The sequence below is a fragment of the Poecilia reticulata genome, chromosome 2 (genome assembly GCF_904066995.2).
Source record: "Poecilia reticulata chromosome 2, P_reticulata-male-v2, whole genome shotgun sequence".
Lineage (NCBI taxonomy): Eukaryota > Metazoa > Chordata > Actinopteri > Cyprinodontiformes > Poeciliidae > Poecilia > Poecilia reticulata.
In genome coordinates, this window is record NC_088831.1 from 37,515,166 (window position 1) to 37,532,927 (window position 17,762).

The window sequence follows — 17,762 nt, forward strand, 5'->3', positions numbered from 1 at the left end:
ATTAAATCAGCTAACCCTGCTTTTTCAATAATTAAAAACCAATAATGAATTGTTTGTTTGATTTTACAATTGTCTGCAATGCATTTTTTGGAGACATATTAAGTCAAAAACAGGAATAAATGCAACATGCTTTGAATGCAGAGATTGTGTGATGAAAATAGGCAAGACAAGAATTTAATTTTGAAAGATCTACTCCTCAGTTATAGTAACAGTATCTAGTTGCAAGGCACAAACCACCAACTTATTTTCAGTCGGTGGGGGAGGGGATGTTTTCAGCAAGTGATAGCGGTAGCTAAATGGATTTTAGTCAGCAAAACCACATAGTATGGCTTTTTTGCTGAAGTGTGGTGAAATGTACGTTTTGATGTAAATAAATTAGTAATTTCCTGTAAATCAGTTTGGAATCTTTTCATAGATATGCCTTATGCATATAAGGCAAATTCCCTTGGTTTCAACCTGTAATATTTCTTTGTTTGAAAAACAGTACTTTCATGTATATTTGTTAGGAAGTACACATTCATTGTTGACTTTCTTCCTCAAAGTGTTGAATACGAAAATATCTGTTACAGGCATGTCCTTTTTTAAATTAAAACATTCTTTTAAATATTTTTGATTATTCTTTTTTTGTTCATAAAATGTCATATTGTGATTTAAAATTAATATTGCCTACGGATTTTTTTTGTTAGTGCTGGAAATAGCCCAAGCTTTTGATTTGAATGTATTCAAAGCACACATTCTTTACAAAAATCAGGCATAACACCCTGACCACTTGCCACACAAAGTTTTGATCCTGCTTTGGCAGAGGTTCTGACTTCAGACTGCTAAATGGGTCGTGTGGTGTGGTGTGGTGTCCAGCTCCAAAATGTTAGTAATAGGTCCTACCAAAAGTGGAAATCACTTTTTTTCATCTAAGAATCAAACGTGTTTAAAAAAAAAAAAAAAAAAAAACTCTTATATTTCTCTGATAATCTGCTATGATCCAATTATGATGCTCAAATGGTCATATTGTGTTGAATAAAGGGGTATTTCATTTACTTATTTTTATTTAATTTAATAGTTACCCTATTCACATGTGTGTACATGTATCTTCTGGACAAATATCAAGACTTTGTTTAATTTTAAAAGCTAGAAGCTACACTAAATTATTGAACTAAATGTTCTGATCTGAATAATAAAAGAGCCGCTTTTATGTATCCACATTAGAGGAATCCAGTCTGTGAACGTTACCTAAACTTCGCGCATGCGCAATGTCCTATATTTTCTAGCCCGAGAAGCTACAAGCCAGCTAGACAACTGTAAGCTAGCACAGATAAATTGGACAAAGAAAACCTTGTGAAGAGACTGAATGAAAAAGAGTCCAAAGTGCCGCACGGTGGAAGGAGCGATTAAAACACAAAGCTATATGTTTTATTCGATATATATGGGAGTATAAAATTAAAAGGTACGTCATTACGACGTCTTTTTAAACTTTTTGTAAGCAGACAGGAGGGAGAAGGATTAGCCGTTCGCTAGCTGCTAGTTAGCCGATGTTGTTTTTACTTCCAGTAACAGAGCGTGAGGATTTACATTAGCTTCTGGTTAGCATCCTGTCATTGGGATCAGTGTAGGGCCTTTGTTTTCACCGGCTACTGCGGAGTCCAAACATCATCTTCCTGACTTAACTTGACGCATCCCTGATTTGATTGTGTTACAAGCGAGGAGTAACATAGCAAAGTGAAGCTTACAGATGGTTCGTGAGCAGATAAATTCGCTACATTTGCACTGTGAAGGCTAAAGTGAAGTTAATCTTGCTAGTGGAAACATTAGCTTGGGTTAGCCAAATATGTACCGTTTAGTACATCATGTTTTCTCTCCGTCTAGTTCTGAATATCGTTTTTGAACAACTCTTAAGCAGGGTTAAATGTGTAATAACTGAACAGTGAAGCCATGTAGATGACGATCGGAAATGACTGTTCTAACTGAAACCCGTGTTCGCTAACAGTTCTCTTTTCATCTTTTGTCGCACTCGTTTTTACATCCTGAATATCGAGAATTGTGAGCTTTGTTCCGCAACTTTAGTAACAGCAGTTGAAGATAATGCAACGATGCTAGAAAAATGTTTGTCCGCTTTGCATCCTCTGTTGCAGTTTTGGCGTTATTGCAAAACTCTAGCTAACGTGTTAGCCAAACTGAATTCTTGAGTTCAGCAAATTGATTTCACTAGAGCGTTTTTCTTTTTCAAAACTATGTTTACCATGAGATGAAATATTCCAGTTTATTTCAGTTCTCTATAACTCGTAGTGTGGAACAGATTTTCCTGACGTGAGCAAACGTCCATATTTAATATTGTAGCAGTAATTCTGAACTTAACGTTCAACTTAATGGAGGGGTATACATTTTAATGGTGTAAGTTTTTAGTTCGTTTTGTTCATGGCTTTTTTTCGTAGATATTGCTATGATTTGTTGACAGTCTAGTTTTTTATACAGCATTATTTTTGATCGTTTGCTTGCCCTAATCTATATTTGTTTTGTTTCTTACAGGAAGATGGGACAATGAAGGACTCTATAAATACATAGAGGGAAAAACTCCATATTTTACATCTTTCAAGAATTCAAAAGGTGATGCAAACATTTTTCATTCATTCCTCATGTTGCATGACTCAGATTTTGTAGGTGCTTTTGGGGTACAGGTACTGCAACATACTCAAAACAGATTTTGAGTAGCAAGCCTATGCATGCTAATACATGTATTCTGAGTATGAGATCTCATTAGTGTTTGGCAAATCCTATTTCAAATGAACATGCAAAACATGTTAGTGTTTTGTACATCATCAAAGTGTTCTGCTTTGCTTGGTATTGCATATTTTCTTGTATTTAAAAAAAATGCATAATCAGGAAATGTAAACTTAAATGTGAAATTTATAATTACTAAAGGAGCTGCTCAAGTTAAACACTTGGCATAAAGGTATCATGCTGAGATTTCCACATTATAAGTTTGAGTAAAAATACCACAATGTTTCACATAATCCCTAACACAGAAATGTGCAACATGAATAAATTATTTACATTTAAAACACAAAAGCGACAAATATTTGGAGTTGCGCAAAAATAATGAAAAATATTGATCTGTAATATATATAAGGGATCATTTATAAAAAAATATTTTGATACATACACTGAAGCAAAGAAACAGAATGACGATTTGCTCAATTTCTTAATATTTCCAAAGTACTTGGCGAGCATAAAATGTGATTTAAGTTTGCTGAATAGTTAGCTGAGCTTTCTGCTCTGGTAGCTTGTTGTAAGCATGGGAAATGTGAAGTACCATTCTTTAAGTTAGCGGATTAGCAGCACACGGTAGCAGATGAGGGAGGGTTATGTCCGATATACTTTTTGCTAGGTAGAGCTGCAGAAAACTCCAGGACTTTCTCTCCAGGTCACGTCTCATTAAAGTGACTTTGATATACAAATTGCATGGTGTACAATTTGCAGTTTTGAAGCTGTTAATTTTTAAAGCCTTGCTGTACCTTATTAGCAGTGACTTGACAATGACTTTTATGACGTAGACACACGTTAGACTGTATAGTCAATAAGTTATCACAGCAAGCAAACATAAATGGCTGTTATTAGTAAAACATTTACAGTCAGATGTTTCAGAAACTCGTATCAGTGATATGGGGCTTAAAATTCATGTGATTTTGGAGGTAATTTGAAGAGTTGGGTGTGGCATATTTAAGATGAACTAAGTGGAAATTTCAGTTTCAGTTTTGCTGTGGAAATAGATGTTAAATCTTAATTAGAGCAGCAGCAGTTCACACAGAGAACAGAGGCTAATTTCTTGTTTCTTCATGGTCATTGATGTCCTGATGTTGGAACCCTTTTTTGTTTTGTTTTTAGTTATCTTGTTTAGTGTTAGTTAGTAGTATAAGCTTTTTTAGTTCATAGTGTTTTTCTAAACATTCTTGATCAGATTAGAACGTATAACATGACCCCGTAAAATTTTGGTAATTTTCTGTGGACTGTCAAATTATGAAACATTGTTGTGCATTGAACGATTTAGCAGCAGTACATTTTCACTAGTGTGACTGCCAGATTTTGCCTTTATCTTTGCACGATACTTTCATCAAAAACTGTCCTGGCCTGCAAAATCTTTGAAGTCTGTAAAATATCTGTTCAAATGTTTCTGGTCTGCTGAAGTACCAGTGTTATCTTTAAAAAAAATCTTTTCACCTCATTTGTTGAACGTGTAGGTGGCATGTCCAAAGGTTTTCCTCAAATTAATTTTAATTCAATTATGATTATGACAGTATGTACGTCATTCTTTCATTGTGTGCAAAATGTTAGCAAGTTTCTGTAAATATTTCCACCTGAATAATATGTACACAAAGAGTATGTAAGTATTTGAGTAACACTGTTTTTAAAGTTCAGGCGGACTTTACAGAAACTCATTTCCTGCAAAAAGTATTTGTTGTTAGCTTGTAGTGTTTTTAATGAACACAGTAAAATCATTATATCGTCGATGCTCTCTGCAGGGTCCGTTTCAATGTGCTTGTTTAGCCGTGACCTTTCTAATATTTATTTACTACTAAACTGATTTTCCTCACGTTAAAAACCTGATAAAGAGATGGGCATTCACCATATTGCTATCACAAAACCCGTCTTACAAGACTTTTGATTTATTGTGATAAATTCCAATTAATGTTGTTTAAAATCTTCCAAAACTGGCTGTCTTGTCAAAAATGTGGTATTTGATGATAAATACCAAAATTATCTTGCACTCTGCATGTTTAACTTTGGGCAGCAGGCCAGTCATAGTGTAAGTTAGCTGTGATTGTGATTTGATTCATTTTGTTACACTTTTAGGAAGATTATTGTAATGATTCAGAAATATTTGTATGAAAAAGGCTTTTCTGTGTGTTTAACTTTTTAAAATTAGTTTAAATGGGTTTGTTGCTAAATTTAACCAGAAAATCAAAAGTTGCCATAAACAATGTTTCCATCAAGGAACTTGAGATAGACTGATAATAACTAAACAACACTTTAACTTAGTGTCTATAAATGACAAAAACAGAATTACTATGTGTTTGATTTACTATAATTTAGACATTTGGATTCATTATAAAATACGATTGATATCATTGCAGCAATTTGTTGTAGAGTAGAGTAGGAATGTCTTTTTAGGTCTCAGTGTGCAAATTCTGATGTGCCAGCAGTAAGGTGAAAACTAATGGAAACATTCATGTAAAAGAAAAAATAAGGAAATAAAAAAACATCAGGGTAAATTTACAATATAAAAAAATATTGTACAGTTCAAGGTATTTTATTTATATGGTCCTTTCCATTGGGGTTTTGCAGTAACTAATTCAAGTAATACAGGAAAATAATTGATTTTAATGAATTGACTATAACTAAATTAATTCATTCACTTTTGATAAACACCGGAGCAATAAAAACATTGTCATGGTGCCATTGTCACACTACATATTATAAGTCTGTACAGTAAATAAAGGACAATATTTCAGTTATCAAGAGATGCTAGAATCTGAAACATGTCTGTCGAGTGTTGAATTGTGAAATGAATTGTTTCCGACTCCAAAGATATTTTTTGACATAGCAATGAAGGTAGAAATGGAGGCAGTATTTTGTCTTTCAACAATCAAAATATAACACTGTGTTTTCTTTTCTCTTGAAACTGTCAGAGCTTTAAGGACGTCAGTGAGTGGTGCATCCGAGCCAGTGATGTCACGGGTTCCCACCCCTCCTCCTCCTGGGGAGATGTCAAGTGGACCTGTGGCAGAGAGCTGGTGTTACACACAGGTACAGAAATAAATTCATTTACTAAATTATCTCTTTTGGGCATCATATTGATGAGAAATGATTTAGTTTGAAATGCATACATGTAGGTTTAATAGGGCAGCTTGTATTGTTGGCATGGAATTAGCTCATATTATAGGACACCCTGAATGCTATATGGATATTTATCTTAAGTTTATCAGAAATTGTATAAAATTCATTTTGTTATATTGCAGAAGGTAGAGGACAAACCAACATACTAAATTAAATTTTAAAAAGGCATCTTATCCCAAGTTCTGTAAAATGCCCACATGCTTCCAGTTCTGGCTCTATTCCACGTTTTTAATTGACTTGGGAAATTACTATAATTGTTTTTTTTGTTGTTGTTGTTTTGTTTTTTGTTTTAATTGGAAAGCCACTACAGAATACTCTTTTTCAATTCAATTTAAGCCTATTAAAATTAAAGAAACAGTTCTGTGTCCATGTACATTTGGGGTCGACTGATTAATGACGTTTGACAGATTAATGCCACTGGTCAAACTATAATAGTTTTGAGCATGCAAGTACTATTTTATGGAGTAATATGAACATATTTCTTATAATCCTTAAATGTAATTTAATAAATTACTGGTAATCATCAGTTGTTAAAGAGAGCACACAAAGTTTTGTCAGTACGAAGCGTCTGGAGGCAGATGGCTCTGTTTTGTATCAAAAGCATCATAAAGCAACAAAAGGGGCAGAATGACCAGTACCCATTGACGTCTCCTTCAAATTTAAAAACACTATTTTATGATAAAAAAAAAAAGTGACTTACCAGTGCTGTCTTGCATTTCAACCCTGTTACCAGCATTTCTAAATGGTACAAATTTAACTCAAAAGGTCTGCTATATGAAGTGTCAAAAAAACTTACCACATTAAAATGATTGGTAAAGGTATGTAAAGGTGGCTGTAAATGCTGTTAATAAATGTAGCTGGAAATGGTTGTTATTTTGTAATACAGCGCAGTGTCCGGTATGAACGATGTGACTCATGATGTTATCAGACGGTAGCGTGGAAGCATATGTTATTAAACATTTGATTGAGGTTCAGATCAGTGTTTCAGCTCTGCTTTTATAGTTTTCCTTTGAATGAATATGTAATGACTTTAGTTTTCATAAACAAGCTAGTCACAGTTAGGCCCTTAGATCAATCGCTCGTTGTTCAAGTAGAGTTGTTGTTTCTGTCATACTGGCTCGCAGGTGTGTGTCCTGTGTTTTACCTGTGAAAATGGAAAGAACCGGTACTAAGCATGGACTTGAAACTTGTATTAAAGCCTGAGTGGTGATAACATTGCTGCAGTTTGTAAGGATGTGGTATGGGCTTTAATGTGAGGATTATTTCAAGTGTTAGTAAATTTCTAAATTTCTATTGTTTCAGTCTTTAACATCTATCATCTCAACTCTATATTTTCAACCTTAAACTACACTCATGTTTGCATTTGACAGAATCTGTAATAAAAGATTACACAACTATGTCAGTGTATAGAAACACATAGTTATCTAGAAACGGGAAGGGTTGCTGTAAAAACGCTGTTTGTCATTTGACATAAACTTCTTTATAACTGGGACCGAATTGGAGTTTGTGTTATTGACTTTGAGTCTGTTTTGGATTGATTGGACAATACATTTTTGTATTGAAACTGGATCTGTCAGTAAAATAAAGTAATTGTTTGAATTGATTACCTTCCAATCCATAATATTTGCTAAAATTAAGTAATTTTTAAATAATTAAAAAACCTAATCTGTTTGATTTTTTTTATTGGTTTTCAGGTCAAAGTAGTGAAGTTTTCCTACATGTGGACCATAAACAACTTTAGTTTTTGCAGAGAAGAAATGGGAGAGGTGTTGAAGAGTTCAACCTTCTCTTCTGGCCCTAATGACAAAATGAAATGGTTAGTATCAAAGTATTTTACTCTAAATTTCAGTCTAAGGTTTCTGTGGCCATAAAAAGGCTATTGCACACATATATTCATGCTAATCTTCATTATTTTATTGTGTGCCAGGTGTCTGAGAGTTAATCCAAAGGGACTTGATGATGAAAGCAAAGATTATCTATCACTGTATTTACTTCTTGTTAGTTGTCCAAAAAGTGAAGTCAGAGCAAAGTTTAAGTTTTCTTTGTTGAATGCTAAAAGAGAGGAAACAAAAGCAATGGGTGAGTAGGAATGTTACAGATATTTTCATACAAACTTTACATTTATTTTTGTTATTTATTAAGCTGCAGGTTTGAAGAATGTTGTAAAACTTGACATTATGTTTCTATTTATAGAGAGCCAAAGAGCGTATAGGTTTGTCCAAGGCAAAGACTGGGGCTTCAAAAAATTTATAAGGAGAGATTTCCTCCTTGATGAAGCTAATGGTCTCTTACCTGATGACAAGCTCACACTTTTCTGTGAGGTAAATGTGATTCTATTTTTTTATTATTTTTTATAAATGTTATATTAAGTTGTTTTGCTGTTGCGACTTTAAATCCATGTGGCTTTAAAACAAAGCCGCATGTCAATAATTACTAAATGTGATTGAATTATTTTCTTGTTCTGTTTTATCTTTACAAATAATTAAGCGGATTTGCTCTTGTTTTTTTTTTTTTTTTCTGGTTGAATTTCTTCAGAGTGTTGTGAAGACATAAAAAAAAAGTGTGTGTTGATTTTTCCATCCAGTGCCTCGCCTTTTTAATGGAAAGAGTAGCAGAATTATGTCATGGCTGGTTTACTTCTGAGAGATGCTGAATTATGGCTCGCAGTTTAAATTTGCATTGAATGACATTTTACTTCTACAGAGCTAAATGTTTCTCACATCTTACATTTAAATTGATGCTTGTTTTCAAAATAATTAAATTCAGAATGTCAAGAAGAGTGAGTATGTTGGAAAATGTTCTTTCGAGGGACAAGCTAAATGAGGTGTCAGGGCACTTGGATGTCAGTGCAGCTGCTTTAATGCTGCCATGATAGGTGAAAAAACGCAACTTTCTATAAAGAGAGTAAGACTTGTCATAAATTATATGTACACTGCTTTGCAAAGGTATCCCTGCGTCTCAAACCTTTTCACTTTTTGTCATCTTACAACCACAAACTGGAATATCTTTTCAACTGATAGACCACTACAGTGTGTGTGGAATAAAACCTAAAAGGTGCGGCATGCTTTTTATTACTCAGCCTCTTTGACTCCGAGATAAAATCCTGCTTGGCACAATACCTGTATTATCAAAAATACACACATACTATATTACGTTAGCTAATTATGTGTTTGACCTAAAATCACACGTATTGTGCCATATTGTCTTCAATGTTGTTGTTTTTTTTGTTTTTGTTTTTAATTTCTAAAAATTGTTTTAGTGATGTAATGAAGTGATGTCTGGACCACTGTAAGCATAAAGGCACCATAGCTGCAGCTAGATGTGGATCCTAAATAAGTACATAGTGGGAGAACATCCTTTGATCAGATGAGACCAAAATCTAACTTTTTGGCTTATATTCAAAATGCTACATATTTACCCTGAGCCGTGTTGCCACGGTTACACATCATGGTGACGGCACAACGCTGTGTGGGGATCTGCTTCCTCCACAGAAACAAAGAAGAATAACATTTAGACGCGTCTAGTCCAACACGCCTGGATGAAATGGCTCAGCTGCCTTCTCAACATGTGGCTAAATATTTTAGAGTCCTATCAACGATTGATTATTTAAATCTGATGTGTTTTAAGCAAAGGTACATCTAAGAAGTGCAGAGCACTGGCCCATGAGAATTGCAGTTTAATTCTTGTGGTTTAAATGAAAACGTATTCATATTGTTTTACAACAAACTGTATCATCAAGGTTAAATAGTATAGATTTTTATTGGTAAGAAGTTTTGAAAACCATGTATCTTATTTCTTCCACTTGACAAGCATGCATAACTTTGTGTTGGATTATTATATAAAATACAAAGAAATACAAAGAGTTTGTGGTTGTAAATGTAGAAAATGTGAATAAGTGCTTACACATAAGTACGTTTGTACAGCCTTGTAAGAAGTTGACTAATTTTTTGTTCTAATATGCTCTGTTTCTTAATCTATTGCTGAGTTTGATCTTTTTTTTTTCTTTGTGGTTTCAAAGAAGTAATTGAAATATAAATAAATACCCGAATGCTTCACGTTGCTGCTTTTTCTGTTATGCATGTACAGGTAAGTGTCGTCCAGGACTCTGTCAACATTTCGGGTCAGTCTAACATGAACATGCTGAAAGTACCAGAATGTCAGCTGTCTGATGACCTTGGGAACCTGTGGGAGTGTTCACGCTTCACAGACTGCAGCCTCTACGTGGGAGGCCAAGAGTTCAAAGCCCACAAATCCATCCTTGCAGGTAGGACATTTTCATCCCCCATCAGAACTGACACGCAACATTCAGGAGCGCAGCGTCACAAGAGGCACTTAAAAAAAAAAAAAGAAAAAGAAAAGACATCAATGCTTCTTGTAGATGACCTCTCATAGAGAGCCATAAGCACCTGAGAGGCTAAGGAGGCTCTGTGCGCTGGACTTGATTTGTTGTGGCCCAGTTCTGCAGTGGTTGCTAATCCACAACTTCGCTCCTGCTTGGCTCTGCTTGACCCAGATGACTGGAGGATCCGGGAGATTGAGAGCCTGGCTCTCTGCGCTTATCTCGATTAGACATGGTGGCTGCTGAAGTGTTCAAGGAAAAATGCTTACAACGTGACTATTATGGGAATTACACTGCAGTTCTTTTTCTTTTTTTTTTTTTGCCGCTCTGAATGTTAAATGTAGATTTTCTCTGCTCATTGGACACGGGCCTTAATCCAGAGTGACTAACAAGTGAGCAACAGCATTTGAGTGTTAGTACAGGAGGAAACTCCGGCTTGAGGTATTACCAACCGAATCTGTTCAAAGGAGAGAAGATGAGTGAAAATGTTTAAAGATGTGCGAAATAGGCATGTGATATTGTTGGAGTAAAAAGAGAAACCTTTACGTGTACTGAAGCACTAATCCTTTTTGCATAAAAGTTTATTTATTCATTTCTGTGTTTACTTTAACAGCGAGGTCTCCGGTCTTTAATGCGATGTTCGAACATGAAATGGAGGAAAGTAAAAAGGTAAGAGCACCAACTTACTTCTTGTCCCGTGTCCTCAATACACAAACTGCTTCTTGATTGCTAAAATGCTGCAGCCGTGTTAGCAATCAGGAAGTGTTGTTACATTTGGGGACAAAATCCCACCACATGGCTTAAGTATTTGCTCTACAGTGCCTCTTTTCACACTTTTTAGAATTTTTTGTGTTTTGTCTAGTTATACTGTCAGACTTCAGTTTGTTTGGACTGAAGTGCCCCCAAAACATTTAACGTGATCCTCCAAAAGAAACGGTGCATTATTTGTGGGAGAAAAAAACGACAGTGAAAGCGAGGCATGCACATGTTGCATGTTGCTAGCCCTATTTAGACTGTTACATTAAATAAAACCTTGCCTTCAGAAGGCATGTTTGATGAGGATTCACTGTAAAAAAAAAAATTAAAGTATTTCCATGTATTATATTTGAATTTAGCTCTTAACTTTGACTGGCCCATTTGTTTTTCTTTGTTGTGCTCATGTTGTTTAGGTTTCTGACACTAATAATGCTCTTCATGTGAGCCAAAAACATCTAGGTCTGGTCTTATCTGATCAGAACACTTTCTTTTATGTATTTTTCTGCCTCTGTCTTCTGTCTTAAAAAAACCACACATTGTTTTTTTAAAATATTTTTTGAAAAATACAATTTCTTTTTTTCTACTACTTAAAAAATGTGTATCACCTTTGTTGTTCAGATTGTGTAAAAAAAAAAATCAAGGGTGTAAAAAGTTTTGCAAAGCACTGTAATCCATGACATAATTTTATGTGCAGTAAACAAACTTTTTGTTTCTTCTGCAGAATCGAGTTGACATCAGTGATGTGGATCCAGATGTCTTTAGGGAAATGATGGGCTTCATTTATACAGGGAAGGCGCCAAACTTGGAAAAAATGGCAGACAATTTGCTAGCAGCTGCTGATAAAGTAAGTACCTGTGGAAGGTTGGCTTTGTCAGCTCCATTTGTATCCGATCATTATCTTCCTTTTAACTTTTTCTTAATTGGAATCCTAATATGGCCAATCCTCACAATTTCTAGATGATTATCAGTTAATAATTTGGAAAAACATACGTTAATTATATATGAATGATGTATTTTTATTTTCACAAAGAACACTTGTGTCATTTCTCAGTTACCCAGGAAGTGGGTAAAAAATCTAAGCACTTAAGTAGAAGGAAACAGGACGACATTTCGCCTCTTATTCTAAAGACGTCTTTATGTCAGGATTCTACTTGAAACAAAGTTGCTAGTTTAAAATAAATCTTTATTAATAAAACAGTACATTTTGCATTATATAGTCCTGAGCATAATTATGCTCCACTAGAAATGTAAAATAGGTTAGAATATCCCATTGGATTTACTGGCGACTGCTGAGATTATTACTCTAATGCAATGGGTCAACACCTACAAAATGTGGATTTGACCCTGGAATGCATATCGCACGTTTTCGCATCCCTGCAGAAGGTCCTAAAAATAAATTCTTATATATTTTTATAGCAGCATAATATAACAATAAAAAAGTATTTCATGTGGAAAATATTCACATCTCAGACTGCCATACCAGCTCTCCAGTAAGATGATGCATAGTCTTGTCCTGTTAAATGTTTACATGGTTGTGTTCAGGAGCATTCAGAAAAGGGGATTTTTAAGAAAAAGTGCCCTAGGGAAGTTATTCATAGCCCACGCCAGGAAAACTCCAAGCTCCTAGACTACTGATGAATTTATTAAAAGTTAGTTTAAATTTTTAGAAATGATTCAGTTATAAAAACTTCAAATTAAAAGTCAAATTTTTCTAAAACTTTCAATTAGAAATTATTCCACTACAGTTGGGAATTTTTATAATTCCACCAGGAGTTGTCAGAAAGTGAGGCAGGCCATGCAAAAAGCAAGTTGACAAGAAAGTCATCCTTTTAGTATATCAAATTGTAATTTTTGTGTTGTAGCCAATTCTTAGATTCAATTTAACGTGATATTTGTAAAATCAAAAAAGCATCTGGTTGTCAATTTCTGAAACTGTTTGCTGTCCTGTGTACACAGAGGAAGGGTTGTGTTAACTCCCTGTAGCAGCATCTGAAAGTCACTGCCTCGCATCTAGTTGGCAAAAACATTAGTCTCAGAAACTAATACAGCAATGCTAAGTTTTTAAACAAAAACTAATTCTACAGTTAGAAAATAAAGCAACTTGATAACTCTGTAGTCAAGTTTAGTTGTCTTCCCCTGTTGAATTAGTTCAAATAGATGATTTTATTCTGAAATTTAGCATGTTTCCTGTTGAAAATAAGGCAAAATACATGACGTGTTCTATCCCCTTTTAAAAATTGCACACTCCCGATCATTTTAAGCAGGAGGCATTCTTTCTATCTTCTGCCTTCTGCTCAAAGCATTGCATTATTAAATGTTATTGACATGTTTTTGTAGCACAGGCACCTCTTGTGTCATATTAAATGTTATTGTAATGATTTGTTGCTGCCTGATTAGTTTTGATGACGCTGCGTTTTTGTGGACACACCTCTTTGAGCGCTCTGGGAGTCGGCGCCTCTTCTTTCATCTCTGTCAGTTTCATTGTAACACAGACAGGAAACGCAGGGGAAATGCGGCACATTTGTGAGACACATTACACATGTAACAACACCATGTGGAGCCTACTGGCAGAATACAACCGGTGGTTGCAAGCACACGGCATACAGGCAACATGTGATTTAGCTGTATCTGTCATATGATGGAAAGGTGTGTTCCTGGAGACAATAAAAAGGTTTTAGACTTGTTTGCCTTTACAACTGCAGCTGATGGAAAGGCAGAACCAGTCATTTCATTAATAAAAGATTCATCTTTCTTTACTAATATTAGGAGTATAATCAAGCTTTTTTGTAATGATCATAGGTTCACTACGCACATTTTAACTGAAAACAGATTTGCGGACAGTCTCAAATAATAAAATCCCTAAACCAACTGAATGTATTTCCTAACCTTTCAATCACGGCTGTATCCTGTTTCCCCCCTCTGCCCCCACTCCAGTATGCTCTGGAGCGTTTAAAGGTCATGTGTGAGGAGGCCTTGTGCAACAGCCTTTCAGTGGAGAATGTGGCTGACACCCTCATCTTGGCTGACTTGCACAGTGCCGAGCAACTCAAAGCACAAGCCATAGATTTTATCAACAGGCAAGTATTGCAAAAAAAAAAAAAAAAAAAGGCAAAGTGATAAATTCCTGCTGCCATTTCTGTTTACCAGCCCTGAATGCTTACCTTTTTATCTCCTTGCCATAGATGCAGTGTCCTGAGACAGCTGGGCTGTAAAGATGGAAAGAACTGGAATAGCAAGTATGTAATTAGCTGATATATGTGACACAAGATTAATAACACGCTCTTATCTCTTCCCCCTACCAGATGCATTAGAATTCATTGTTTTAGCTTAGGCAGACAGAGCGCTGTTTGCCTTTTCAGTTTGAAGCCCCTTATCTTTGGATCCAAGTTATTAATAGACTCATACTTGGATAAACCCCGCAAAAAGGAATATTTGTTTTATTTTTTAAAGAAAGAAAGCAAGTTTTTCTGTTCGATGATGTAGTGCAGTGTTTCAGGACACCTTGAAATGAAGGACTTTATTTTGGTTGTTTTATGCATGCAGTGGTGGGTCCTGATAGAGCAGAATTTGATGGCTCTTTTTCTTTTGCTGGTTCCTTTAAAGCTGTGAGGTGCCGAGGTGACATCCCACCGACCGATAAATCAGTCTTTATAAAGAGGATTTAACTTTCTTGAAGTAAAGATGACATTTAAGGTGTATTTGGCACTTTTAAACAGCCTTAGCAGTTAGCGGAGCTAGCATTAATGACAGCTGGATGGATTCACAAGAGAATTTAGAGCACTTAACTGAAATTTAGAAAAGGCTGCCAGCTTTTCTAAATACATTTCAAAACACGGATCTCAAAACACTCAAAGCAGTTTTACCACACTTAGTTCAGAATTCACATTATCCGCCTCAAGTGTCCTTTAACACTTTTCACAGCTTGATCAAATGTTTTCTTTTTCAAAAGAACCTTCCTTTGATTTAATTTCCAAACACTTAAGTGATAATGAAAGTAGACACCTTTTAGGTTTTCTTCTCTCAATAGCGACATTCACACAAAAGATTAGTGTTGCCACGACGATGTTTTAGCATTAATTTAGGGTGTGTTTGCTAACCAATCACTGATCGCCAGGCTGAAACCGTAAATTTTTTTGTTTTTATTTATTTTTTGATGCGTCTCTTAGAATTAATTATCTGTTTATCTTTGTGAAGAAAAGCACTTCTGGTCCTTTTCTGGATGAAGATGCAGCTGCTGAGTCAGCGCTCTCCTGCATTACAATCTCATTTATGTTTATTGCTTTTTAATGTGCAGATCATGGCGTCTTGGTGTTAACTTCACTTTGCCTGTGCTTACAGTCACGCCACAGACATAATGGAGACCGCAGGCTGGAAGTCAATGATCCAGTCCCATCCTCACTTGGTAGCCGAAGCCTTCCGTGCCCTGGCTTCCGCACAGTGCCCACCCTTTGGTCTACCGAGGAAGCGCCTAAAACAGTCCTGACTGCCCGACTTTGCTCCTGGACTATAAAGAAGGGTGTGAAGCATGGAGGTTTTTACAAAGAAAAGGACTAGTGAGTGTGCCACTCTTTTATTTCCACCAAAACTGAACACACTTGAATAAAGAGGAGTGGAGCTTTCTGACCAGAGACGTTGGGGGAGGGGGGGAGGCTGGCACTTGGAAGTTTGACATCTGTGGATTGGAAAACAATTGATTCAATCGGTGTTGCTTGCTTTGCTGCCCCGGCTGAACTCTGTTTAGCGCGGGCAGCAAGCCAAGTTCTCTTCTACATTTTTTTTTTTTTTCCTGTAATTTTCAAAATGGCCTTAATATATCTGCCATTGCTCTGGAGCTGCTCAAGAGCACTTCGTCTATTTTACTCCGTGCCTGCCTTGTCACAAAGACCAGGCCTCCTCCAGGTTGCACTAGTTCCCATGTATAGTCATTTTGATATGGAGTTCTATAGGAACGTAACAAAGGTTTAACTAAATGGGAAATATTATATATTTGTAATGTTTAGCCCGTTTTGTGACTAGACATTAAAAAGCATGAACACTCAGTGCAAGGTCAGTTCTTTACACTTTTTGAAAATATGCGTATGCCCCATATTGATGGCACCATTTCTATGTAAATGACAATTGAACCATCTTTAGAAGACCAATGTACAAGAAAGTGTGTTCTATTGTGTATTTGTCAGGGGGAGGGGGGTAGTAATCTGCTATTTTGAAGGCAAGTGTCAATCCATGTAAGATGAAAAAGTGTCTGTTTGGCCCAAATCTACGAAAACATTGGAAGTTTATGGAAATATGTTCTCCGTCTCCCATTCAAATTACATATTCCAGATCATACATCTGTGAACTCTTACAAAAAAAAAAGAAAAGAAAATTTGTTCCTTTTTAGTATTGCCAACTTTCAAATATATATGCTCAGTATATTGTGGTGAACTAAAAGTGGAGAGACTAATGCATGGTTGTTTTATTGTCAAAAGAAAGTGTCAAAAGTTCCAGTTTTGCTTTTAACAGCTTATTTTCTGCAATTATTCGACATCTGTGCAGAAGTACATGAATTGAATAAAAGGTTCCTCTAACATGCTTGGATATCTGTAGGATGCTGAGCATCACTTCTACTGGCGATGTTATTCTGTGTTTCAATAGGGGGGGTATTGTCATGGTTATTCAGTCCGTCTTGTATGTAGTGTGGTGTGACAGACACTTCGGAGGATTTTGTAAAGTGAGAGTAGAATCATTTTTCGATGATATTACTCGTCAATCAGCGTCACGTTGAAAACTTTGGAAAAAATTATGAAGTTGTTGTCTGCAAGAATGCCTGCATTAACCCATTAAAACATTTTCCAGCAGTCTGAAGTGACTCTGCTTCATCACTTTTTTTTTTCTGTGCTTAATTGAATGCTAGTCTGTTTTACCACAGATCTCAGCTTATAGAAGAAGAGTGATGATCATCCACTGTTTCTTTTTATGGTTTTGTTAATGGATGTGGATGTTGCGGTGATTTTTCTTTTCTTTTTTTTTTTTTCTGCTGCATGTCTTTTTCAATTATAATTACAAAACCGCTTAACCGGCCTAATCAAAAGGAAATGCTCAGAGACTGCACTGTTAAAAGTCCCATTGTAAATGTTAACAACCCCCCCCCCCCCCCACCACCACCACCTTTAAAAAGAAAAAAAAAACACATAAAAGACTTTTTCCCTCTTGTTTTATGTGAATGCGAGGCCCCAGCTCTAATTAAAGTGGATGTGCGGCCGCTCTTTCCTGCTAGAAGAGACGTCTTCATCAGCGGCTTGCTGATCCACGTCCGCCCCTCTCAGCACAGATCCTTCGAAAAGGCCTGATACCATCTCGGCTTCGGGATGCCTCTCCAACCTTTTATCTTTCTCCTTCGCTTTCCTCCACTAACTGCAGTGCTTGAAAGAGAAGCCTGCAGTTGTGCTGTCAAAATTGAAAAATTCTCCTGTCATTTCGACGGCAGCAAATATGCACTGGATGATGCCACGCCAGGAGAAACCTAAAGGGATCTTTCAGTATTTCTCAAGTGCTGAACCTACCTGCTGTTGATCATTTTTTGGTGTGTACATTTACAAATGCATCTCACTAAATTAGAATGTCACTCAAAAGTAAATTTAGTTTACTAATTTAATTCAAGGTTAATGTTGATTTTAATGCTTTCCGCTTACTGCTGATGAAAACCCAAATTAAAGTTGCAGTTCTATATTTCATGATGTCAATGTAGAAAATGACTTTTAATTCTAAAATGTTCACATTTGAAGCTCTTTTTTATTATTTT

The 17,762-nt window shown here is 35.8% G+C and overlaps 1 protein-coding gene across 3 annotated transcripts; it reads left to right on the plus strand.

Moving 5' to 3' along the window:
- Positions 1-1,252: 1,252 nt before the first annotated feature.
- On the plus strand, positions 1,253-16,821 carry spopla (speckle type BTB/POZ protein like a). Of its 3 annotated transcripts, none has more exons than XM_008403029.3 (12): positions 1,253-1,441; positions 2,521-2,598; positions 5,679-5,796; positions 7,581-7,702; positions 7,814-7,965; positions 8,080-8,207; positions 9,973-10,150; positions 10,839-10,894; positions 11,703-11,825; positions 13,916-14,058; positions 14,164-14,217; positions 15,320-16,821. In XM_008403029.3, the coding sequence occupies exons 3-12, from the start codon at positions 5,719-5,721 to the stop codon at positions 15,462-15,464; spliced, it is 1,179 nt and encodes a 392-aa protein (XP_008401251.1). In that variant the 5' UTR covers positions 1,253-1,441; positions 2,521-2,598; positions 5,679-5,718; the 3' UTR covers positions 15,465-16,821. The 3 variants fall into 3 exon arrangements, with proteins under 3 accessions (XP_008401251.1, XP_008401259.1, XP_081460675.1); XM_008403037.3 differs by lacking the exon at positions 1,253-1,441 and adding an exon at positions 1,530-1,729; XM_081604549.1 differs by lacking the exon at positions 1,253-1,441 and adding an exon at positions 2,361-2,385.
- The last annotated feature ends 941 nt before the right edge of the window (positions 16,822-17,762 follow it).

Bases quoted from the DNA above. Each gene is read 5' to 3' on its own strand.
- spopla (XM_008403029.3), top strand. From the start codon at position 5,719: ATGTCACGGGTTCCCACCCCTCCTCCTCCTGGGGAGATGTCAAGTGGA. The intron at 11,826-13,915 runs GTAAGTACCTGT...CCCCCACTCCAG, and splicing joins TGCTAGCAGCTGCTGATAAA to TATGCTCTGGAGCGTTTAAA. The intron at 14,059-14,163 runs GCAAGTATTGCA...TCCTTGCCATAG, and splicing joins GCCATAGATTTTATCAACAG to ATGCAGTGTCCTGAGACAGC.